At 43.5% G+C, this 25,542-nt stretch overlaps 1 protein-coding gene across 1 annotated transcript in view; it reads right to left on the bottom strand.

Annotated features, from left to right (window-relative positions):
- CNTN6 (contactin 6) overlaps positions 1-25,542 on the bottom strand; it is a 78,644-nt gene that overhangs the window by 29,686 nt on the left and 23,416 nt on the right. The window contains exons 3-8 of the mRNA XM_059856844.1: positions 23,432-23,635; positions 21,298-21,400; positions 13,228-13,412; positions 10,644-10,780; positions 6,747-6,876; positions 5,629-5,779 (exon numbers count right to left, since the gene is read on the bottom strand). Coding sequence (XP_059712827.1) covers positions 5,629-5,779; positions 6,747-6,876; positions 10,644-10,780; positions 13,228-13,412; positions 21,298-21,400; positions 23,432-23,635 — 910 coding nt within the window. The remainder of the gene's footprint in view (positions 1-5,628; positions 5,780-6,746; positions 6,877-10,643; positions 10,781-13,227; positions 13,413-21,297; positions 21,401-23,431; positions 23,636-25,542) is intronic.

Raw genomic sequence — 25,542 nt, 5'->3', positions numbered from 1 at the left:
GGGAGCAGTGGAGGAGCAGAGGGAAATCACAAGCAAGGGGTGGCCCAGAGGGTGGTGGGACAACAGATCCTAAGAAAACCTGCTGGGTCCTGGCTGTGCCCCTGGCAGCAGGAGGGGCTCCAAGGGGCAGCTCCAGGAACTCAGCATTCCCAGATACTCCAGGAACTCAGCAATTCCCAGATTCTCTCCAGGAACTCAGCAATTCCCAGATTCTCTCCAAGAACTCAGGAATTCCCAGATTCTCTCCAGGATCTCAGCAATTCCCAGACAATCTCCAGGAACTCAGCAATTCCCAGACAATCTCCAAGAACTCAGGAATTCCCAGATACTCCAGGAATTCAGCAATTCCCAGACAATCTCCAGGAACTCAGCAATTCCCAGACAATCTCCAAGAACTCAGCAATTCCCAGATTCTCTCCACGAACTCAGCAATTCCCAGACAATCTCCAAGAACTCAAGAATTCCCAGATACTCCAGGAATTCAGCAATTCCCAGACAATCTCCAAGAACTCAGCAATTCCCAGATACTCTCCAGGATCTCAGCAATTCCCAGATACTCTCCAGGAACTCAGCATTCCCAGGTACTCCAGGAACTCAGCAATTCCCAGACAATCTCCAAGAACTCAGCAATTCCCAGATACTCTCCAGGAACTCAGCAATTCCCAGATTCTCTCCAGGAACTCAGCAATTCCCAGACAATCTCCAAGAACTCAGCAATTCCCAGACAATCTCCAAGAACTCAGCAATTCCCAGATTCTCTCCAGGAACTCAGCAATTCCCAGATAATCCCCCCATCCATCACATCATGTTCTCTGCTCACTTTCCACAGAGTTGATGAAATGCACTTCCCACCTCGTTGTTTTCCCGTGTTTCCTGGGAGCAATGGCAATGGCCTGAGTGTGAAGCCCCCAAGCCAAGAGTGCCACAGCACACGGAATTCACCAGCTGTATTTATGGCACAGGATCCCCTCCCATCCTTCACCGAGCTGGGACTGAGCTGTGTCCTACAAGCAAGACCTGGAGCCAACCAGTACTGAGCATATTTTATCCTCTCTAAATGCACTTCTTGCCCAGGTCCCCAAAACCAACTTAAATTAGGAATATTTGCTTATTACTGATTATTAATGCATGGAAAGTGCTGGATATGACTAATGCCTTCTTCCAGCCTTCCTCATTTCTCGGTTTTCCCTCAGCTCTCCTCATTGAAATTCCAAGTGAAGTGAATCCCATATGTTTCCATGCATTCACTGCAGGGCCTGGAGTGAATGCATGGAAATATATGGGATTCTATTATATATATTATTATATATTATATATTATATTATATTATATTATATTATATTATATTATATTATATTATATTATATTATGTTATGTTATGTTATGTTATGTTATACATTATATTACATTACATTACATTACATTATATTATATTATATTATATTATATTATATTATATTATATTATAATATATTATATTACATTACATTACATTACATTATATTATATTACATTACATTACATTATATTATATTATATATAAATTAATTATAATTATTTAATTATTATTATAATTATTATATATTATTATATATATTATATATATATTATTATATATGGGATGCTATTCCCCCCGGCTAAGGGAATAGCACCTCTCTCTAGCAAAGCAAAACCAGGCCCAGTTCCCTTCCATTAAAATGCTTCCATCAAAAGGAATTTTTGCAAAATAAGTTTTCCACCAGAGTCCCAAACGTGAATTCACTGAAGGCACAAAGACGGACTTTTGTGATGAGATCGGTGTCTAGACTTGAAAATTTGTTTTATTTAATATATGAATTGTTCCTTTCTTCTCTTCTGTTTCCTCAGTTGGGTACGAGGGGATAGAAGCGAGAAGAGAGATGAAGGAAACTCCTGTTGCATGCACTGAGGATGTGACACACATGAAAAGAGCTGAAATCTGTGTCAGACTCCACGGGAAGGGAGCACAAAGCTTGGGTTTTGTTGTGTTTCCTTGCTACACTGAGCTCAAACCCCCAGCATGCACCAGGAAAAGTTCTTTATTCCACAAAGGCCCAAGAGCTGTCCCCTGCAGAAATGGCATTGCTCCCCAAGCCCCATTTCTGCTGATTTTGACCCAAAGAAGAAGGAGAATTGCCCAGGAGAGCACCTGTAGCTGAACTGGTGGATATCACATGAGGAGGGAGCAGGGAAAACCAGCCAGGAGGAGCCAGCTGTGGGATTTCCTTTGGATTCCTGCACTGATAACCTGGAATTCCCTCTCCCAGGTGCCAGCAGCATGGCCCATGGATAAATCCCATTACATTGGCAGGTCTAAGCCAGTAAGGGTGGAGTGGAGTTATTGCTGAAAACTTGGGAGGGAAACTCAATGGAGAGGGCTGGGAACAATAAACAGATCTGGTACTGGTATGTTCAGGCTTTATTTCACCATCTAACATTTAAAATATATATATTTTGGTGTTTTCTGCAGGATTTACATGCGTGCTTCAAGTGCAATGAAGTTTTACAGAAATGAGAGCAGACAAGCTGCTGAAGAGCTGAGCAATGGTGGGTCTGAGCCACAGAAAGGATGGGGAAGACAAGTGGGGCTGGAGAAAACTCTGCCCTGAAGAGGGGACTGAGGGCTGAGGACCTTCACTGCTAAAGAAATGCAGAAAATTACCCTTCAAAGAACTCTAAGATATTTTTCAGACAGCAGGGGCCCAAATACTGCAGCTCTGTAAACTTAAAAATGATCTCAATAACGCAGAAGAAATCTAATTAAAAATATTTAATTGTGGATCTATTAATATGGAAAATCTAATAATTAGTGCTCCTCTTTAGCACACCTCTCTTTACACACTTACAAGCTGAATTTAATGTAATCTCCTGTGCTATCAGGAGTTCAGCTGATCAGGGAGAGTGGTTACCACGTGTTCAGGACTATCAGGAACAAACTATTATCAGGAGTGAAAGGAAAAAGATGAAAATGAAGGATTATTCTTCCCACTTTGGGTGGAATAGGTCTGGTTTCACTATTTCTTTAACAAAAGATTAAATTTGTCTAAATAATTTAAAAGCAGCTGCATGATCTGACTTCTTTAAGAATGAGCCATCACAGAACTGGAAGGGATTGGTTTTTCCTTTTTTTAGCAACTATAACCCTACCAAATATTTTAAAAAAAGGCCAATAAAAGAGCCCATCAAGGTTATAATTGCAGCACGATAAAATGGGAGCAGAAATAGGCTTTGTCAGGGTTTAATCATATCTGTGGAGAAAGGCAGACCATGTTCCCTCTCTTTTTATGTGTAATTCCAGCACTTTAATTAGCCATGTACTCTACAGCCACACAAACCCTTATTTCATTTTGTTTTCTGTCAGGGAGATCTCTGGGCTAACACTGTACTGCTGATTTATTTCCCATCCTTTTTAAACCACGACATTAGCCAGTTTGGCATTTAATAATCAAACAGCCTCATCAATTCCACTTTGCACCAGTGGCCACACTGGCAATAATGTGCATGCAGAGAGTTGAAACTCTGTCTCCTTTGTAAATCCTGCTCCTGTTGTTTGCTCCTGCCCAGCAGCAGGAGCCTTCTGGGATACTCAGAAATTCCAGAGTGCTCAGAATTATTGTTAGTAAATGAATGCAGGAGCACAAGTAAATACTGTACAGAGTGTGCAAATATTTCTTTTATCAGTAAATCAGGTGGGGAATATCAGAGTAGTGGAACCTCAAGATCCAGGCTTAGTTCAGCCTCTGGAATAGGCAATGCAATCAAAATACAATCAGAAGACAAATAAAGATTTGATTAAACACTGGTTAGAAAAGTGTTTTTCATGGTGAGTGGTTAAAATGAAAATAAAATGGCCACTACCAAAGGGAGGGAAAACCATTGGAAAGTTCTCTCTGGCCATGGGATGGGTTGCTCACCCAAATTTCTCTGTTCCACTGGCAGCACCTATGTAAAATTCTCAGATTTGCACCTTCTTTCATAAATACTCCTGTGATTTATCTCTATTGTACATTCCTGCAGCGTGGCATAGGGAAACAATTCTGTGTGCCACGGTTTGGGATGATGTTTTTGAGAATTATCATCATTTGAAGTCTGATGTGACCCAAAGTAACCTCGTTGAGCAAGTGGTCCTGTGTGAAAATCTGGTGCTCAGTTGCCAGAGCTTCATGAATTACTGATTATAGATTTCAAAGGCTGACAACAGAAGGTGACAAGAGAGGGTTGCTGTTATATTTGTGAGCTGAAAGAGATGCTGAGAAGGACTCTCAGACATTCTCAGCACTTCTGAAGACACTGCTGCCCATTTCATCCATCTGGCTCCATTTGTGTATGGAAATATCCTCAGGCCTGCACGTTGCATACAATATCCCTCATTTCTGTCAGCAAGACCCTTGGATTTTAATATTCTCCCATTTAATTGCCATTAGTGTGGAATTATGGAATTATGGAAAAGCCTGAGCTGCAAGGGCCCCAGAGGGATCATGGAGTCCAACTCCATGGGGATTGTCCACCCCAGCAACCCCACCCTGTGCTATCAGTTTCTCTGGGTCTGGATTGAAGGCACTTGAGATGGCAGTTCATGTTTGGACTCAGGGGTTTATTATTTCTTATCAGAAACTGTGAGTTCAGCAGCTTTTCATTAGAAGGCACAAAATGCCCAACAATCTCTTGTTCCAAGGGCTTTTAAGACTAAACTGTCCAATGAAGAGCTGACACCTGGATTATTTTCCCTTTTACCCCAATAACTGATCCCACAGAGCTGCAATGGGGACTTTCCTGCCCAATTACAAAATGCCACCCAAACCCATGGAGAAGGAGGAAGAAGAAACATGAAGAAGAAACCCAGGACAACACCCTGTGCCCTCCACCTTGCTTCCATCCACAACACACTAAAAACCCCAAACCCTCAATTTCTCACCCAGTGACACATCTGCACTGCTCTCTATAATCTATTTCACACTTTTGTGGGTTCCAGTCTGTCTTGAAGTCTGGGAAACTTTCTCCATGGATGAGGGTCAGAGTCAGTGCTGCCCTGGGGGTCAGGGCACCCCAGAGCAGACACAGAAATATTCCCAGTGCCCTGGGTTTCCACCCTGTGCCTGAGAGCATTGAAGTACAATAATGGAGATGCTTGCAGCAGCTCAGCAATAGGGAATTGCCCTCAGCAAAGCCCACCTGACCCAAAGCAGTTGGTGAGGGTGGGTCACTGCTGGGTCAGCAGCCCAGTCCTGCCTGAACAGCAGCGACAGGCTGGGGAGGCTGGGGGTGTTATACAGCCTGAGCAGCCACACAGCCCTTCTGCCCCAGCCTGGGGGCACACCCCACCTCCCTGGCTGTCTCCTGGTGAAGCTGATTCCCTCCAGCCCGTGGCTGGCCATGGATTAAGGGATGCTGAGCACAGACGTAGGGACCATGCGGGGATTCACTCCGGCCCAGCACTCGCCCCTCTTTGCACCCACAGAGCTCCAGGGCCACCCTAAAGACAAAGAGGCCTCTGGCATTCCCACCAACGAGCTGCCAAAAGCAATCCTGAGCCAGCTGAGCTTCAATCAGCTCCAAATGATGCCAGAACAGAGGAAATTCAGCGGCCCAGTCGCTGGTTGCTGCCTGTACCTTTTGTTCTGGCGCAGAACCTCCGAGCCCTTTCTCCAGGAAACAGCAGCTCTGGGAGAAGCACTGGGCTTACAACTGATTGTAACTTCCCCTCCAACCTGCACAACAGACAGCTTCCTCACGGGGCTTCTGGAAAAATCCGGGGCTGCAGCTAAAAAGAGAGCAGGAAGAAGAGGTGTTACTGAATGAACGTGCCAAATTCTTCTCTTTGAGCTCCGCCAGAGAATTCAATGATTGTGTTGGCTTTTAGATTTCTGCAAAAGTAAATCTAAATATGACATTGAAAATGTATCTAAGTACCAAAGAATTCTGTTTCCAAAGCTGTCTATCTAGAACTGTGTGCTCTGACAAACTTTCCTGTGGAAATCTGGAGACTGGGAGAACTGGTCTGTCCATGATGGAAGACAAGATTCCTGAGCAGATTAAACCTCACAGTCCTGATCCAGCCACATACATTCATCTGCAGAGAGCATTCTGTCACAAGCACAGCTCTACTCTGGCTTTCATTTCAGAGACCTACTCTGTTTTCTGAAAATATATTTATTTTTGCAGCAGCTTATGTGAAAATTCACTCTTGAAGAAGGAGAAAACCCGAGACACTGGATGCTCCTGAAGGCTGTGTTTTACCACCTTCACTGGTACTTGGCTGTTGAGCAAACTTTACATTTTGAAGTCTAGAACAGAATACTTTTACAATATATGAGCAAGTTCCATTCATGTTCATCTCTGGTTGTTATTAATGAGATTCCTTGTTCCATGTTTCTTGTTTATGTCCATATTTGCCATATGCTCTTTGTTTATAGCTAAAACTATTTCCCCTGCTTTCTGAAATAACTTTAAAAACCTGCAGAATAACCATTAATAACTCAAACTAAGCGAGAAACAACAGTCATTAAACTGGTGTGTATGTGATAATAAAAAACACATGGATTAGATTCTTTCCCAAAACAAACCATGAAATTAAACTAAAAAAACCCCACTTTTCCATGTGGGTGAAAAGCAAAGAAATATCAGGTTTGAACTGCCAGGTTTCATCTCCTCTTTTGTTAAATTCAATTTTTTTTTTCAACAAGTGTCCTTTTTACTGGCACCTGCACATTTTAGTGACATTTACTCACCGATCACCCTCAGCTCAGCATTGGCATAAATGGTGTCATATTTATTTTCTGCCACGCACTGATAGAGGCCTGAGTCTGACAGATTCAGCGTGGGGATGAGGAGAGTCCCATTTTCTATTTGAATTCTTTCCTGATAAGAAAAAACAAAGAAAAACCAATGAGCCAATGAGTGAACAAATAAAAGGTTTTTTAGTATCTCACTGATGCACCTGATCAGGATTCAGAAGCAGAAATGCTGTTTTCTTGGGAGCAATGAGGATGGGTACATCAGAAATGGGATGTGGTGGTGGTTGTATTTCCACCCTCTGAGCCCTCTGAGCTCTTCCAGCTGTTCAGGAAATCCAGGCACACGTGCCAGCAGTGGGTTTGTCCAGGTTTTCCATGTGTTTCCCTGCCCTGCTGAGCTGGGAATCTGTCCTTATCCTTCTCCATGAAGGATCTCCCTGTAGGGATGCTCCACACTGGGAGCCTGGAGCATCTTCCACCTGCATCCTGAGAGGCAACACCTCATCCTGGCTGGTGGGACATCATTCCATCATCCCATCAGATAAATCTGATGGTGGCAATCCCAGCTGAGTAGAAAATCTCTGCAGGAGGCAGAGGTGCTGCAATGACAGGAACATTTTGAACATCATCACACCCTGAGCCACAGAAAAATGAGCCACTGGAAAAGCTCCACTGAAAGCCAACACTAAAATTCCACTTGGAAAGCCCCAGGCAGCTGCTCAGAGCACAGGGAGAGCATGTGCCTCCTCCAGCCCTGGGTTTCTGCACACACCAACTTCAGCAATGCTGCTGAAACAGAGGCAGCTGCACAGTGGGTATATTTGGACCAGAGCTTGGAATTTGGTGTATTAAAAGAAGTTTTACTTGCTCTGCTTTGGAAAACAGAAAAAAGCCTGTTTCATGCTGCAATCATAACTTAAAGCTAAATATCTTGTGATTTTACAATTACTACCCTCTGGAGACAATAATAGCTGTACTGCAAAGTGGAGCACTGAGGAGGAGAAAAAAAAAACATTCCCCCAAACAGATGAGTTTGGAAGATACCCAGGGGGAATATAAATCCCATCACCAAGTGCAAGCTGGAACAGCAGATATCATGGGGAGGATGCTGCTTCTCATTTAGCCTGGCTCTCCTGCCTCTGGAGCAGGAATGGAGGAGTTTGGAGTGCACAGTTTGGGGATGCACTCCAGTGTTTGATGAACAGCCACAAGCACCTCAAATGGATTTGTGAAGTGCTGAACATCTGTCACAGAATCCTAGAATGGGTTGGGTTGGAGGGATCTTAAAGCTTCCACCCCTGCCATGGCAGGGACACCTCCCACTGTCCCAGGTGCTCCAACCCCAATGCCCAGCCTGGCCTTGGGCACTGCCAGGGATCCAGGGGCAGCCCCAGCTGCTCTGGGCACCTGTGCCAGGGCCTCAGAGCCCTCCCAGGGAGGAATTCCTTCCCAATATCCCATTTAAACCCACCCTCTGTCAGTGTGAAGCCATTCCCTGGGTGCTGTCCCTCCATCCCTTGTAAATTCTCTCTCTCCATCTTTCTTTCAGGCCCTGCAAGGCCACCCTGAGCTCACCCAAAGCTTCTCCTGTGCAGGTGAGCAATGCCAGCTGTGCCAGCCTTTCCTCATTGGAGAGCTGCTCCATCCTCTGCTCATCCTGGAGCCTCCCCTGCAGCAGCTCCAGCTCCTCCCTGTGCTGGTCCCAGGGCTGGGGCAGGTCCACCTGAGCATGGGGCAGGATCCCCCCTTTCCTGCTGGCACCAGCCCAGGGCTCAGGGGGTTCTGGGGCCAGCACACACATCCAGGGCACGTTTTCCAACACCCCAGCTTTCCAGCTTTTCCTTGGAGGTCTCCCAACCCTGAACTGACCCAGGCCAAGCTTGTTTAGCTTGGAAATGTGATGAGAGCACAGCCTGGGGCTGCAAGGCTGCTGTGTGGCAGACTAATTAACAACATTACATTACTCAGCCTCTGATAATTTTTTCCGAGGCTCTCGCTACAGATATCTTTTGCATACTTAGTTTTACCTCCAGGCTGTTTGCTTTCCTCTCAATGCATTCTATTTTTACAAACATCCTTTGAATACAAAACCCCCTCTCTGAAGCAAGGCCCCTGTTCCACTCTCATCCCAAATTCCCCACCATTCTCTGCCGGCCCTTTTGAGCCGTGCAGACAAAGGGAAGAATAAAGCACAGGTGTACAGGAGCAGGGAGAATGCTGGGGTGAGCAGCCAGGTGGTCAGGCAGAGAGCTGTGACAAAGAGGAGACAATCAGAATCAGCCCCAGGGTGAAAAGCATCTGGATGTTATTCTTCCTGGGAGAATTCCGACACGCGGGGTGCTGCGACAAACTGAATATTTTATTACATCTCCCTTGTACTTTCCCCTCCAAAGTGTCCATTCTGTCCATTGAGCAATAACACCCAGCACTTTGTTGCCTGAAGAATTGCATTTGCAGCACGCTGTAAGTACTGGGAAAATGCTGCCTGAAAATGTGTCTGGGAGCGTTTCATTCCTCCTTCTTGAAACGCTGCAATTGAAGAGTGACAGACTCTAAATATTGCTGCTTTCAAAGAGAGAGAAACAAGATAATCTCGCTCAGAAAAAGGTGACAATGACTACAATGAGCAGGTTCACAAAAATTGCAGGCCAGGTAAATTCTGGCTATTTTCCCCAGATTCAGGTTGGGTCTGTTTAGGAGTGATCCAGCAGAAAATTATATGGAAGATTGGACCCCACTCCAACGACTTAAAATAAGTACAACTAAATCAAATAAATGCTGGTTCTGCAGCCTAGCAGGTGCTAATTTAGCCCATATGTTCTGGAAATTCTCCTGTAGGTGCTCTTGCTAGGCAGGAATTAATCACAGAGTTGGGTTTTTTTTCCATCCAAGTGAAAATTGCCTCACAGAGGAGCCACTGTGTGCCCCAGAGATGCTGGATGGGTGCTCCATAAAAAAAAAAACAAATAAAAAAATTAAAAAAAAAAAAAAAAAAAGGGAAACTTGACCTCAGCAGAATGCAAAGAGCTTCTTATCACAGGAGTCCTCCATGAAGGTGCCACCAGCTGGAGGCTGGAGGCTGGATGGAGCCTGGCCTCCCCAGGAATGCAGGGATTGTGCCTGGAAGCTGGGCTCCCAAAGCCCTGGCTGGTGAAGGATTCTCAGGTGTTTGAGCTCCAGACTTCCCCTCTCCTCCTGCTCTCCTGCCTCCCTTCCCACTTGCTCCTTTTAAGTGACATTTTGCACTTATCCAGCTCCTCCTTTCACCTTTACTTGGCTTTCTTTGGATTATCCTGCTACAAAGCACAGGAAATCTGACCCTCAAAAGGAGCTGATTTTCAGAGCTGACTGATTAATTAAGGTAAAGGATTAACTCAGCAGGAGAGCAGCACTCTGCACGAGACCAAATGTCCACCCAGCTACTGATTTGGACCAGGAACAGAAGAAAAGTGCAATTCAATGCTGAGCATTTGGCAATTCCAGCCCTGGAATCCTCCTCCAGTCCTTTGGCATCCTACCAGTTCCCCAAACTGCAGATTATGTCTACAAATGTATTTAGTGATTCTTTCACCAATTATAATCCATATTTTTAAGCCTTTCTATACCTACAGCTATGTCTTGTTGCAATTAGAGAATTTGCATGAAGAAACTGGTGTTTATCTCTCTCTAAAATGCAATTTCATACATTTCCAATAAGGATGAAATCCAAGAATTGAGGCTCTGTGTTGCAAAGAGTTTGTGCTATTAAATTTACTTTGATATATTAATATTTACCTATTTTTTGGAAACTTAATTAATACATTGTGAAATTAATATAATGACTAAATAATGAAACAAACAAATAAACAAATGAAAAGATGAGGAAGAAATCAAAGGAGACAGGAATCTTACCTCTGACATGAGGGGCTGGCCATTTTTTAACCAGCTGTAGGAAGGGCTTGGTTTTCCTCTTGCCTTACATTCCCAAAATAAACTGTCATAGAGAGACAGAAAGGCATTTTGGATTTTTTTATCCCATTCAGGGGGGGCTGAAAAGAATATGCAAAGCATTTTAAGCAGGAGAAAAGGTATGCTGCCATTAATTAATGGACTGAGCAGGGCTAATTAACATCTGTTCAACACATTTTTATGATACTGCAAGTGAATTCTGTCCAACAATTCCCAGGCATTAAACTTTGGGGCAGGCTTAGGAAAATTTTAAAATCAGTGGTTAATGGGTAAGGAGTTTGGTTGAGATTTCATCCATTTTTATGGCCAAAATGTGCAGAAATGGGGATTTTAGGTGCCAGAAATTCAGGAAAGCACCAAGACACATAATTTCTGCAAAGTCTTCCTCTGTAGGAATTCACTGAGGTGCAAAAGAACTTGCAGGAATCACCCAGGAGCTCTGTGAACACCTGAGCCTCAAGGGCTGAGCTGAGCAGGAGCTGCCTTGGGCAGGCTGACCTTTGGAGCTGCTGGCAGGTTAGAGGTGAGACCTGGGGAGAATAAACAACACCAAGGAACCCCTGATCCATGGCAGGGACACCTCCACTGCCCCAGGCTGCCCCAGTGTCCAACCTGGCCTTGAACATTTCCAGGGATCCAGGGGCAGCCCCAGCTCCTCTGGGAATTCCATTCCAGGCCCTCCCCACCTTCACAGGGAATGATTTCCCCCAAAATCCCACCCAGCCCTGCCCTCTGGCACTGGGAGCCATTCCCTGGCTCCTGTCCCTCCATCCTTGTCCCCAGTCCCACTCCAGCTCTCCTGGAGCCCCTTCAGGTGCCCAAAGATCCTTTAAGGACAGAGCTCACCCTGCTGAAAAGCATTCTAACTACATTTCATTTGTACTGCTCTCAGGAGGCATCACATAAGAAGCAGTGTCCAGGAAAGAATCTCTACTTTTTGGAGACAGCCTTCCTCCAGAGGAAAACCCCCAGAGAACAGAAAAGGAGCAAGAGGAAATCAATTACAGAGATAATTCACCAGCACACTCCTAATATGACAAAAAACCCTCATGCCAAGGCTTCGTGAGTGCTGTTTAGACATTGCTCTGTGAACAGCTATTAATTAATGCACAAAGCACAGTTAATAAGCACATTGTTTTAGATTGAATTAACTGATCATCATTTTATAATTGCCTGTGCTGTTATCAATCACGGCCAGGTAATCTACTGAACTTCATTTTAATGGAACTGCTTGGTTGACATGGCAAAAAAAATTAGTGAGCAACAAGAGTAAAATCTACCCCTGAAAGCAAGGAAATAATGAAATATTTAAAGCAGCAGCAGACTGTTCTATTCCTGGCATATATCTTGATATTAGCCATGGCTGCAGGAGCCTGGTAGCTTATCAGCAAAGCCTGCATCTCTTCATTAGAAGAGATTTACTCAAAAAAAAAAGGAAAATACTTGCCAGAGTTTTCTCAACAGATGTTAACTGGAGGCTCAGTCTCGCTTGCTGTGATTTTTTTTTTCCTCCTTGCTGTTATGTTTCATTTTCTTTTTTTTTTTTCTTTCTCCTTTGAAAGATTTATGAGGGAAAGAAAAGATCTCTGCTCTTATTCCTGTCCAAATGTGTTGCTTTCCCTGGGTGATGTCACTAAAGTGACATCGTTCACCCTGGCTGTGAGGGAGCATCCCGTGGGACTGGGACTGAGGGAGCCAATGCCCACGACAGGGGACAGGGAAAGGGAGAACATTCCCAGATTCTTCTCCACTTTTAGCCAAGCTGGAAGGAGAGGGAGGAATGGGATGAGTTCCCTCTGCTTTGTCCTGGTGTGTTATGGGACAGCAGGAGGTGAAATCACCTTCACTGCCACAGAGCAAATCTCTGCTGGACACTGATCCCTGTCACTGTGATATTTTAGGAAAAATCCCTCCACCAGGATTTCTTCTCCTGGGAAGCTTCAGCTCCTCCCTGTTTTGCTGCTTTGGAATGTGATTTGGACAATTGTTTACCCAGCATGTGAATTTTTTTAATTTAATAACCAACCCCAGTCCAGCTGTGTCAGACTCTGGTCAGTCACGGGTGTTTATTATCATTCTTGTTAAACCTTCTGATGTCTCCTTTCTCTTTCTTTGGTGTAGTTTTAGAATATAATTTTTTTAATATAATATCATATCATAAAATATTAGATCAGCCTTCTGAAACATGGAGTCAAATTCTCATCTCTCACCTCGTCCTGGGGACCCCTCACAGCACCCCAGCAGATCCCTGCCTGCCTTTCATGTCTCACACACCTGCACAGGGATTCCTCTCTGCCTTTTATTAACATTCCCAACTCCCCCACTTGCAGTCCAGGCTTTGATGTAAAACATCTCTCTTTGCTGAGGCTGTAACTCAGTGAAGGTCACTGAGAGCCCCCAATCAGTTTTTAATCAGCTTAACCTGATATTCACTTTCCAGGAAGGGGCTGGGAGACTCCACCTGCACAATACAGCAGAACTCCATCCTGCTCTTCATTAAAAACCAAAATTCACTTCATCTGCTTACCATAGACAAATAATTGACCTCTTGCAATGTTTATTCCTCGGGTGTTTGCTGCAATGCACTCATAGGAACCTTCATCTTCCTGCTCAACCTTGGGGATTTCAAGAACTCCCCCAGTCCTGTCATGTTGGATTTTCTTTGCCAAGGAGTTCCCATCAGACCTCTTCCAGCTAATACTTGGGACAGGACTAAAGAATTGTATTTAGTGGAGAAAAAGAGACAGCATTGGTTACAGCAGAGGAAAAAGAATGTAAAATCCTTTCTTGAGAGTAGCAATATATTTTTAAAAATAAATAATTCCTAAGCATGACACACAGAGGTTCATGTAAGACTGAGATTTCATAGCATGTCCAATTTATTTAGGAGCACAGGTCCAAAGTGGGAGGAAATCCTCAGTCAGTTCTATGATTTTTCCTTAGGCCAATTTGTGTGTTCCCCTTGGTAGCTCTTACCTGGGGCTCAAACCTGGTTGTGACACTGGAGCAAGGACTTTGCAAGTCCAAATAAACACCACAGAAGTTCTGAATTATTGACTGGTTCTCCCAGCAAACAAATTCCCTGTAGCACTAAAGGCATTTTCATACCCCAAAATAGGAAATATTGGCCAAGATTTCAAAAGATCTAAAAATACCAATAAATCTAAATATAAAAAACGGGAGCCAAGGTGGAAGAGAGCAGACAGAGAATTGAGTGAGGAGAGGAAAGAACAGAACATTGAGGCTGGAAAGAGATAGAGACAAGAAAGGAATATTTCTTTTTTCATGTTTCTGAAGCTTTCTATCATTTTCATTTCCATTTGGATCGATGTATCCCGTACAACACAAAACAGTGAAGTGTGAAGGCAGCTATAAATACATCTTGGATTTCTGGTAATATCACAAACCATAGGAGCCTCACTTTCAGGATCTATTATGTCACCAAAACTCTTTGAAATATTAATAGTCATGGATTTCACAGTTGTTTGCTGGTTCTGCAAACTGAAGTAAGTTGCTTTATCTAACAAATTCAATTTTGAGCTAAATGCTGACTTCTTTTCTACTGGAAATAACATCCACAGCAACTGAAAACAAAACTTTCATGGAAGTTACAAGTCCTTGTTCCCAGTCTCCAAGGTCTCTGCCTGCAGTGCTGACTTACAAAGGATTCATTCCTTTTTAATAATAATAAATTCCTTTTATTCCATTTTAATTCCTGCTCGCACCTTAAATTATTCAAGTTCAAGTCCTTGTTTATTGAACAAAGAAATCAAGTCACAAATAAGAATGGATTAATTTCTTAATAATTCAGGAAGTTTGGGCCTGATTTCTGCATTTTGAGTCTGTGTCTGTGATGTTCACAACTTCCTCTGAGCAAGAAGAACCAGAGTTGGGAGAGATGTGAAAAAATTTCCACGAGCAGGAGTGACTGGGACATGCCAGATATTATTAACCAGTCAAAGGGCTGCAAAGCAAAACTGAGATTTTATTCTACTTTTCCCCATTTTGGTTCAAATTCTAAAAAATTCCAGACCTTTCTGGACAACAGCTACTGTCACCACCACCTTTATTATCTGTCCTTTCCAACAAGCCCCAAAGCTATTTCAGATATTTAATTTCATTCCTTCCTAGGGAATTTCTAAGGGTTTGTTTTTCCTGAGGGAATAGTACAAGGTGCAATTTCCTCCAGAAACCTTGGCCCAGAACCACAGGATCATTCAGGCTGGAAAACACCTCCAAGACCATCGAGTCCAACCTCCCTCCTGCTCTCTAAACCCCATCAGGAGGTGCCACATCTACTCATGGTTTGAAGCCTTCCAGAGCTGCTGACTCCAGAACTTCAATGTTTCTCTGCTTTTCCAAAGAACCAATTTTTCTAAAAATCCACCCCAAACCCCTCCTGGTGCAGCTGGAGGCCGTTGTCATGCCAGAAGAGCCCATCCCCACCTGGCTCAAGCTCCCTTCAGGTGTTTTTAGAGAGCTTCCCTCGAGCCTTCTTTCCTCCTGCAGGATTTCTCTACAGCAAGTTAGTTTCAGTTATTTATTCAGTTATTTATTCAGTTATTTATTCAGTTATTTATTCAGTTGTGATAAAGCAAGGTACTTTTGGCTGTTTAAAAGGAGCACAGCTCTGGTGCAGACCCAGCCTGGCTCACGTCTGCCGTGCTCCAGGCAGGAAAACAGCCAGGGGAGCTTCCCAGCCTGGCTGGGATTGATCCACAGCAAGGAGAGTATGGTGGCTCTTCAAATCCTCCTGCATATTCAACACTGGGGGAGCAGCAACTGTGCAGCAGCAGCAGCAGCCTGCAGAATGCTAGGAGCATTTAACTGCTTGCTTTAAAGGCGTCTCTTCTGGATTTAATTTTATTTTTTTTAATAACAAAGAGATTAAAGGGAACCAGCAGCCATATGGGAGGAAAAACCCCAATAATTAGATGCATTCTGCCACCTGAAAGAGCTTCATCTCCATATTTGCTATTCTCTCAGCCATTTGTTTTCTCTCAGCTCTGGTTGTTCGTGAGCAAGGGAATTCTGTGCTGACACCAAGGCCAGAGGCAGTGCTAGGTGGGAAAAGGCTCCTTCTGTCAGCTTGGCCAAGGTTTGAGCAGAAGGTGCTCCCCTGATCTCCTCCTCCACACCACAGACTTTTAATCACATCCTTGGGGATGGCTCAAGGCAAGCTCAGCTCACTTTTGGCCAAGCACGAGGGTGTTTGACACTCACTCCTGCTGTCAGCTGAGCAGGAGGGCAGAGAAACCTCGGAGCTCATCGGCTTTGCTGTGTTTAAAGACCATAAATAGTTAACTGCACTGTGTTCTCCTGCCAGGGAACCTGGATTTTATCAGGAGGAGGAATTCCTGAGTCAGGACAGCAGCTCCACCTGAGCTACAGGTAAAGGAGCGGAATCTGGCAGGGTCCATAACTCAGCCAATGCCATGGGATGGACCTTCCTAGAGAATATCTGCATTTCTTCATTGATGCCTCACTGCTACAAAATTCCCAGCACTTTCAATCACTGCATTTTGCAGAAAACTGTTTTTTTTGGCTGGCTTCACTTTTTTCTGCTGCTAGTTTCCATCTTTATAACCAAATCTCTTAATAGCAACTCTTACTCAGGCCATGTGAAACCCTTCAATGTTAAAAAAAAAAAATAAAACCAGTTTGATTAAACTGAGTTTTGGGACAAATAATCTATTTAGAAATGGATGCTTTAAGGAGTGAAAATTTCCTTTAGAAGTAGGTAATTCTGTATAAAACCTAATTCAGCCTTGTGAATTTTGGTGGGATTGTTTTGCACGTTCATATTCCTGGGAAGGCCAGCACCTGTCATTGCTCACAGAGCAGTGCCTGCCCTTGCAGCTTTGGGGTGGCCCTGCCCCTCATGGGTCCTTCTGTTCTTCCAATAACCAGATAAAAAATAATAACTGCTTGGGCCTAAAAAGTTTTGGAGTACGTGAAGAAACAATGAGTGCACTTCCCAAATTTATTACACTTCATACACAAAGTCTGGCTTTCTCCTGAGTAAATAAGAAAACAGTGCATAAATATGAGAGTGTCTTAGTACATAAATCTGCAGTTTATTTGAAACCTTCAGAGCATCCAGGAGCACTAATTTAATTTATATTCCACCATACAGGCAGCAGAATCACAAAACCATAAGTTACTAACTGGGAAAGAAAAGGAGATGGAAAATATTTTGTGGTTGGTGACAAGTTCTTGTCACGGCGAACGCGAAATTAATTTGTCTGCAGAATTAGAGCCCACACCACGGGGGAGGTTTCACCTTTTCCAGCAGAGATGATGCATTGGGACCGTGCCTCATCTTTTGTCCTGTGCATCTGGGGGCCCTTCCAAGGGAAATTCAATCTGCATTTGGGATAATGAAGCCCGTGGTTCGTTAGACAAATGAGCCCGGGCTGAGCTTTGAAAGCCGCATCGCTGCTGACACCAGGGAGAATTAGGAGCTGAGGAGCGCCATAATTAAAGCATTTAATTTTGGATCCTCCTGATGGATTACCTGAAAACAGCAGTTTCCTGAAGCCACTCTCCTGGAGGCACAGCCTGAGCTGTGTGAGAGGGGATCTGCTCATCCCTGGAAGGACAAACCCAGGACTTGCTTTGGTCAGGGATGGAAAAGGGGAACTGGAAACTTCACTGGTGGTGCCCAAAGTCATCACCCACATCTGGGATTTCTCATTACTGACCCTTTGAAAGCCTCCTACAGCAACAACTTGAGAATATACCAGAGGTGAAGCCTGGGATTTTTATGTAAATTTAGTAAAAATGGTTATTTGGAACCCCCTTGGAGCTGTGTGATTATCTACTTATTCCAAGAGCTGCTAGAAAAAAACCTTCTGTGAATACATTTAGAGGAATAGGTGGGAACTTCCCATGAAAAATGAATATTCCGGGGCTGAAAGAAATCTTGTTTTATGTTATTCACATATGCTTTTTACAACCTCAGCTGGCAACAGCCCATCTGCAGGGATTGTGAACTGATTATTTGCCTTTCTTTGAGAAGGGAATGAAGAAAAATATAAACCACAGACAGAGTTTAATAAATATGTGCACCAGACATGGAAACTACTTTGCTTTTTTTCATTCCAGGGACTATTCTTATTTGTGCAACAGGAAAAAAAAGTTATTTTGAGAGAAATCTACAGAAAGCTGCACAGTGTAACTCAACTGAACATAATTCTTTCCATGGTGCTCAATCCCCTGAAAGACAGGGAGCAATAATTTGGATATATGGCATGATTAATAGAGCTTGATCCAAACCAGGACTTTTAATCCTGGCATAATATTAAACACTGTCATTGTAATGAATATTGGTGCAGAACACAAAGTCTCATCTCTTCTATTAAACTGCCACAGGCTGCAGGATTTGAAATAGTGGAGCCACTATTTCATATTTCAGTTTTCCCTCTTTCAAAGGATTAAGTATGGGGTGCAGTTTTTTGCCTGTTTAGATTCATCAGAGAGCTGCACTTTATTTTATAATCCCATCAGAGCGAGCACTAATTTGCTTTTCAAAATCTTCTATTTGTGGTGTCTGCTCTATAAAATAAGGTTCAAAGTCAAGGACTGGCCTGAGATCCTTTTTCCATTTGGGATCCATCCCTCCAAACCCTCTTTGCAGGGAGGAATTCTTATTTAACCTCTTATTTTCCTCAAAACAAGAAGAATTTCTGGGGCTGGTAGAAGATTTGTGAAAATCCTTAGTGATATTTCAATGTGAAGTGCAAAAAGAGCTTTGCAGCAGCTCCGTGTGGAATGCACCTACCCCAGGGTGCCCCACAGGGCCATATTTGGGTGACTTTGAGCTCCCCCACCTTAAAAAAAGGCATCTTTAAGATGTTTTAATCCAAGTTTTTAGCTCAGCGGAGAGCCTGGCCTCTCCTAGCTGCATCTGAGCTGTGGAAGTGCCTTTTGAGCGAGGCCCAATTGGTGTGATTTGCTGTTCCACGCCGAAAAAGAGACGCGATTTCTCTAAATACCACAAAACTACTTTCATTTAAGACTTTTGCAGCCCAAAACCCCAGCAGGTTGCCTATGATCTGCCTTCAGCATGAAAGATTTCTGTTATTCACAGTGCCCAGGCAGCAGCAGCCACAGCATTGTTGGAGCCAGCGGCCTAACAGTGTGAATAGAGAAAATTATGGATAATGGGAAAGCAGTTCTGAAACCTGAGCGAGATAATAACCACCGGTGCTCGTGGCAGATCAGAGGTGCAGCTCAACAAATGCTGGGCTGAATTGATTTTAACATAAACAGACAATAGCAGGGGCCAGGGTTTTAGTGGAATTTGGGAATCTGGAGGTGCTGCTGCATTGAGATGGTTCTGCCTGCAATTGTAAACAGTTGGAGGCAGGAAACTTCCAGCTTTTCACAATGCCACTAATCACCTGCATAGCTCTGGAAATCTGGCCTTATCTAATAAGTTAAGAGTGTTTCACCTGCAATCTGTTTTGCTTGCTTTATTCACATCTAAGTGCCAGCTCTGAAATAAAGCTTTTGCACTGGTGGACATGTTGGTGAAAAGGTGGTTTAAGGCTCTGTTTAGGGAGAAAACAAAACACAGACTGAAACCTGTGCAGTTCTGCATGAGACACTGAACTTCTGAAAATAAAATTTAAGAGGAGAAATGGTGAGAAGTTCTCCAGTATCACCAGCCAAGAGCCTCTGCTCCCAAGGAGCACCTCAGCACTGGGACACCAGAGAGTGTGTGGAAAGTGGATTTTGGCCGTGGATCCTTGGGGTTTAGGAGGATAACTCCAGGGAGGTCTGGCAGCACTGCTTTCAGCTGCACACGAAGAAGAAAATCTACATTAAAGCTGCATTAACCCTCTCAGGCATTCCTAAGCACTGCATGGAAGGGTCTCCCTGAGGGATCTCCTTATCCATATGTCCTCTCAGTCCCCTTTTTTCTCCTTAAGATGTTCTTAAAATGGCAAAATCTGTTCATCACAGGAACATGACCCATCTTTACCCCTTCAGTAAGATGTCAGTGCTTTGTACATCTCATTCCCTGGCTTTTTCTCTATCATTGTTCAAGGCTTTCCATGCAACAGATGGAAATAAGAAATGACAACTTGAAATGTAGAGCCTGCACGGACTAACACACAATTAAGGAGGTATTTAAAGAGAAGTAGCTTGACAGTATTTGGGAAAGAAAATCAGCTTTACCAAGAGTGCTAAAGTCTGGTACTGCTTTTGAGCCAAAAAAGTGCATATACCTTTAATAAAAATTATCTCTGGTATTAGTTTGTATAGAAATCTCATCTGAAAGGCAAGGCCATTTCAATCTTATTAACTTTTTATTTGCTTTATTTTTCTACTTGCCAGCCTAGGTTCCAGAGGAACATTTGATTAATTTGTGCTGTCTGCAAGTCAGGCTTTTAACCTCTGGGAAAGCTCTAAACACTTTAAAAGCTTACAGCCTTAAAATGGATTGTCAAAGCGAACTTAAACTAAATAGAGGTCAACAATCTCAGGGTTATTTGGGCTTTTCCAACGATGCTCAGTGGGAAGGCTGGAGTTTGTGGGCTGGTTACAGTGATTCAGTCCCCCAGCTGCTCCCTGAATGCAGAGCAGCTGCCTGAGCCACCTCTGCAGCTGGGAACAGGCACAGCAGTGCAAGAAAACACAGAAAAATGCAGGAAAATGGATTTTTGGAAGGAAGGGCTGCTGCTGGGTCTTCCCAGGGCTCCTCAGCATTGCTCTGGAGACAGGAGGATCAGGAGATCCATCCCACATTCTCTTCAAACATAGCCTGATTCCCCACGTTTGAATTTTAGCAATGAGAGAGCCCAGAGGAGGCTCCAGGATGGGCAGAGGATGGAGCAGCTCTGCTGGGAGGAAAGGCTGGCACAGCTGGCATTGCTCACCTGCACAGGAGCAGCTTTGGGTGAGCTCAGGGTGGCCTTGCAGGGCCTGAAAGAGCCCCAGGAAACCTGGAGAGAGACAATTGACAGGGGATGGAGGGACAGGACACAGGGAATGGGTTTTAATTGAAGAAGGGTGGGTTTAGATGGGATATTGGGAAGGAATTCTTGGCTGGGAGGGTGGGCAGGCCCTGGCACAGGGTGCCCAGAGCAGCTGGGGCTGCCCCTGGATCCCTGATAGTGCCCAAGGCCAGGCTGGACAGGGCTTGGAGCAGCCTGGGACAGTGGAAAGTGTTCTTGCTGAGGGCAGGGGGTTGAAACTTCCATGAGCTGGATGAGCTTTAAGGTCCCTTCCAACCCAGAGCAGTCTGTGATTCTGTCATGTCACACAGCACAAAAACCATTCCTACTGTAATATCTATCAGGGTACACTGGGCACTGTCACCTGATCAGGTCTCATCTCAGAGTCAAAACTACTCTCAGGAAAGAAAATCTTTGTTCCAGTTTTCCCTCCTCTTCCCACATTCCCTCTGCCTGCACCCGCATGAGCCTCAGTTATAGCACAGAGCTCTCTCTCATTTCCTTGGGAGCACAGAAACAATCAAATCAACATTAAAAACCCACAAGATTCCCAAATCCCATTCAGACCAGAATAATCCCAACGTGACAGGAGCAGTGTTAAAGCCCAGAGTGAATAAAACCAAAGCTCTTACTTTCCCAGGGCGAAGCATTCCAGTCTGACCGAGGAGCCCTTGGCGGCGTGGGTGGTTTCTGGAAAACGCACCTCGATCTTTGGCTCGTACTCCCCCATCACACCTGTGGAACATCAGAACAGCTCACTGCAGCTGAGCCCAGACCTTCTCGTGCAACACAGCTCCAGGGTGAAAGGGAGGCTGGCATGAGTCTCCTCAGAGCCTCGTGTTCCACCCGTGATGGAGCAGGTTCAACCTCCTGGGAGGAGTTCAGCCCTCTGCTGAAATCTCTGTAAAATCTCTCCATTCCCTGCATTTTGGAGTTGAAGAGTGTGGCTTTATGCAGGTTTTACATTCCAAGTCTACTGTGCATCAAGATTTTTGAGATAATTTTGTGTTCTCACCTCTTATCGAGCAAGAATTTTGCCACTTGTCACTCTCAGGACACTGCGTTGATCCTATGTGCAAGAAAATTAGAAAATCCCATATCCAAACTACTTGAAAACTCTTAAAATGTCTTTAAAACATCCAAATGTGAGTTGCAGACTTGAGGAAGGCCGATATAATTAGATGGAATTATCATATTTGAAAATCTGGCTGAACATCTGATAACTCACAGATAATCCAGTATTAATTTAGGCTATTTAATTTTGCAGCAGGTTTGGGATGGATTTAGGAAACTAAACTTTTAGCTGAACTTCCTCAATATCTTTTATGTGTCTCACAGTGAAACTCATTCCAACTGTAGGGATGAACATAAATCAGGTATTTTCCTGCAGTGTCTTTGCCCAGATCCCACACAGGAAATGAACCAATTCTTGTTTTATATTTAACAGGCATCTGCATAATCCTGCACATGCAGCTTCCACTGCTGCCTCAGAGGCTGCCAGCACTGGAGTCCATCCAGAGGCCAGCAGAGAGAATGGGAGAAGAGAAAGGGACTGATAGGAGGAGTCTGAGAAAAGGAATAGCGTGATGAAAAGAAAAAAAGGATCAGAAAAGATCTTAAGCATCTGCAATCAGAGTTTGTGCCAAATTATTAACTTTGGAGCTGAGGAAGTGCAGCTTTGCTTTGTGTGATCTGCTGATGTTATTGAACAGCAGTGACAGCATTATTCCATGCTTTATTTATTTATTTATTATTCCATAATGCACAGCTGAGTTTTGTTTATCCTCCAAATCCAACTCTGCACAGACTTTTGTCACTGATTGTCGCCACTGCTTTGCAAACAGCACGAGCATATTGAAACTTGGGTGGGCAAGCTCCCAAAACCAACTTTGTGTACAGATTTCCAGGTCTGTACTTCTCCCCGTGAACATTTAATTACAAATGTTGCCAGGAAGGCGTTTGTACGTGTGCAGGGGAGTTTCTCACCTCGGCAACTCGAGGCAGCTCTCTGGATTTGATATTTGAGCTATACTTAGATGACAAATTTAGAAAGATTTGTTGGATTTAAACCTCAGCACGGGCATGAGGTGGGAAGTAATATTAATGTGCCACGTGACATTCTCTCGTTGTTCAGTGACATTGAGAACTTTCTTTGAGTGTTCATCTCCTCATCCCTGCCCTGCCAGCTCAAATGGCACTGATGCCTCAGGATTTCAGCTTTTCTATTTCCATCCATTTGTAACCCTGCAGTTCTTTAGTGTGTAACTCCAAACCCCACACTCAGTGGGAGCTGCTGCTTCCCCATTTGGGGCAGACACAGCAATTCCTCCCCAGGCCTGGCAATCAAGGACCCCTCACTGCCTCAGGGCCCAGAGATGGGAACAAAAGTGAGTTGGGGGAGCAAAGCTGGGGTCAGTGACTTCATTAGCTGGAGCTGGAATTGGCAGATGAACCCCCAGAATGCAAATGGACCAAACTTATCAAAGTGTGAAAACAGGTCTGTGGTCTATTTTTGGGTGCAGCCCCTGGGGGGTTTTGTCCGCCCTAAATGTGCCTGAAGGCCCTTCAATAAATAGAACAGCTTTTTACTCCCTTAATTCTGCCTGGCCTCTGGTTTAGGTAGTCCCAAAAGCCATCCTCACCGTGGGACCGTATCCTGCTGCAGAACCTTCACTGGGGCAGTTTCCCCTCCATGGGGGTGAATTCCCCCACGTGGAGCAGGAGCAGTCGGGGTTCTGGGGCAGCCCAGCCCCGCTGTGCACTCACCATCGCCCCTGAGGGTGAGGGCAGTGGGGGGTCCCCAGGCCTGGCGCTGCGCCGCGGCGCTGCTCACGGCACACGTGTAATTCCCAACGTCCCAGGGCTCCACCTTGGCCAGGTACAGGTTTCCTGTTGCCTGGGAAACGAAGCGCCGGCTGTCCTCCCGAAGATCCAGGGTGGTGTTGTTGAAGATCCACGTGTAGGACAAGGCTGGAAAACATCAGACACGTGTCATGAATCCCTCCCTGGTGGGGAGAGTGAGAGAAAACCGCTGGGGAGGCACAAATTAGCACAGGCCAGGTGTGGCACCCACATTCCCTGAACGGGATCCTTTCACCCAGGGCTTTTCTCCTGGGAAGCTGAGAGGCCTCAGAGGAAAGGAAAACAATTCTTGTTTCATTTGCTTCTCCTGTGTTGTGCTCCTGTGGAATGTGTTTGGGGATTGCCCACCCACAGGTGATTGTTCCATTGCATTCTGCTGGGAGTTGTTCTCACTCTTTGGCCAATCAGGGCCAGGCTGTGTCAGACTCTGGAAAGAGTCACAAGTTCTCATTATTATGCATTTAGCATTCAGTGAGTATCCTGTCTGTATTCTTTAGTATAAATATAATATAATATATAATGTAATGTAATGTAATGTAATGTAATGTAATATAATACAATGCAATACAATATAATATAATATAATATAATATAATATAATATAATATAATATAATACAATACAATACAATATAATAAATATAATATAATAAATATAATATAATATAATATAATATAATATAATATAATATAATATAATATAATATAATATAATATAATATAATGTAATATAATATAATAAAATTAATATAATGTAATGTAATATAATATAATATAATATAATGTAATGTAATGTAATATAATATAATATAATATAATATAATATAATATAATATAATATAATGTAATATAATATAATAAAATTAATATAATGTAATGTAATATAATATAATATAATATAATAATATAATATAATATAATATAATATAATACAATATAATATAATACAATATAATATAATATAATATAATATAATATAATATAATATAATATAATATAATATAATATAATATAATATAATATAATATAATATAATATAATATAATATAATATAATATAATATAATATAATATAATATAATACAATATAATGTAATATAATGTAATGTAATATAATGTAATGTAATATAATGTGATATAATGTAATATCATACAATGTGATATAACATAATACAATGTGATATGATATGATATAATATAATAATAAAATAGCCTTCTGATAAGATGGAGTCCTCCTCATCACTCCTTCCTTGGTTGGTGACCCTGAATTTTACAATAGCCAGGTAAGCATTTCTCGAGTTCTCAGCTCATTTCAAGCCACTTCAGGAGGTCACAGCAGTTTCTGTCCCCTGCTACTTCTCATTTTCCTGCCTTGCCTGCTCCTAAGCAGGACTGGTGCTGCTGCAGTGGTGTGGGAAAGCTGCTTTAGGAAATAATTTCTGTTTATGGCACTTTCCCTCTGAAAATCCAGAGGGCAAATTGCTGCTGGGTGCTACAGCTCCTTTCTTCACTCTCAGTATGGAAAAATTAAACTGGTTACAAGGAGCTTGAACACTGGATTTTCACGGAGGGATGAGCTGAGCTGCACAAAAGTATTTTGGAGACGACTTAAAATTTCATCCTATGGCACATTTGATAATGAAACTCCCCTTATCTTCCATACTTCTTGCCCCATTCTCACTTCCTGCCCCTTTTCCCACATGGTGCTCCACAACACAATTCTTTATAACGTAGGTCTATAAGACCAGGCAACTTAAAACTGATTTATTTGCCTAGCCCACCCTGGAAAAGCAGAGATCCTTGTGAGTTTACCAGCCCCTGGTTTTGGGAAAGATTTTTGGGCCAAGCCTGGGGCACTGAGGAGCAGGTTCAGAGCTGATCCCCAGTGTGGGGTGACCCGGGGTGTCCTGCCACCCCTCTCTGCAGCTGCTCTGCACCCAACAGCAAGAGCAGGACTCAAACCCTGTCTTTTACAAGCCACAGTAAATCAGAACTTTCCAAATCTACCAGTTTAGCT

Source organism: Haemorhous mexicanus, chromosome 11 (genome assembly GCF_027477595.1).
Source record: "Haemorhous mexicanus isolate bHaeMex1 chromosome 11, bHaeMex1.pri, whole genome shotgun sequence".
In the NCBI taxonomy this organism is placed as follows: domain Eukaryota; kingdom Metazoa; phylum Chordata; class Aves; order Passeriformes; family Fringillidae; genus Haemorhous; species Haemorhous mexicanus.
Note: the sequence above shows the minus strand (reverse complement) of the source record. Positions and strands in the feature narration are given on the sequence as shown.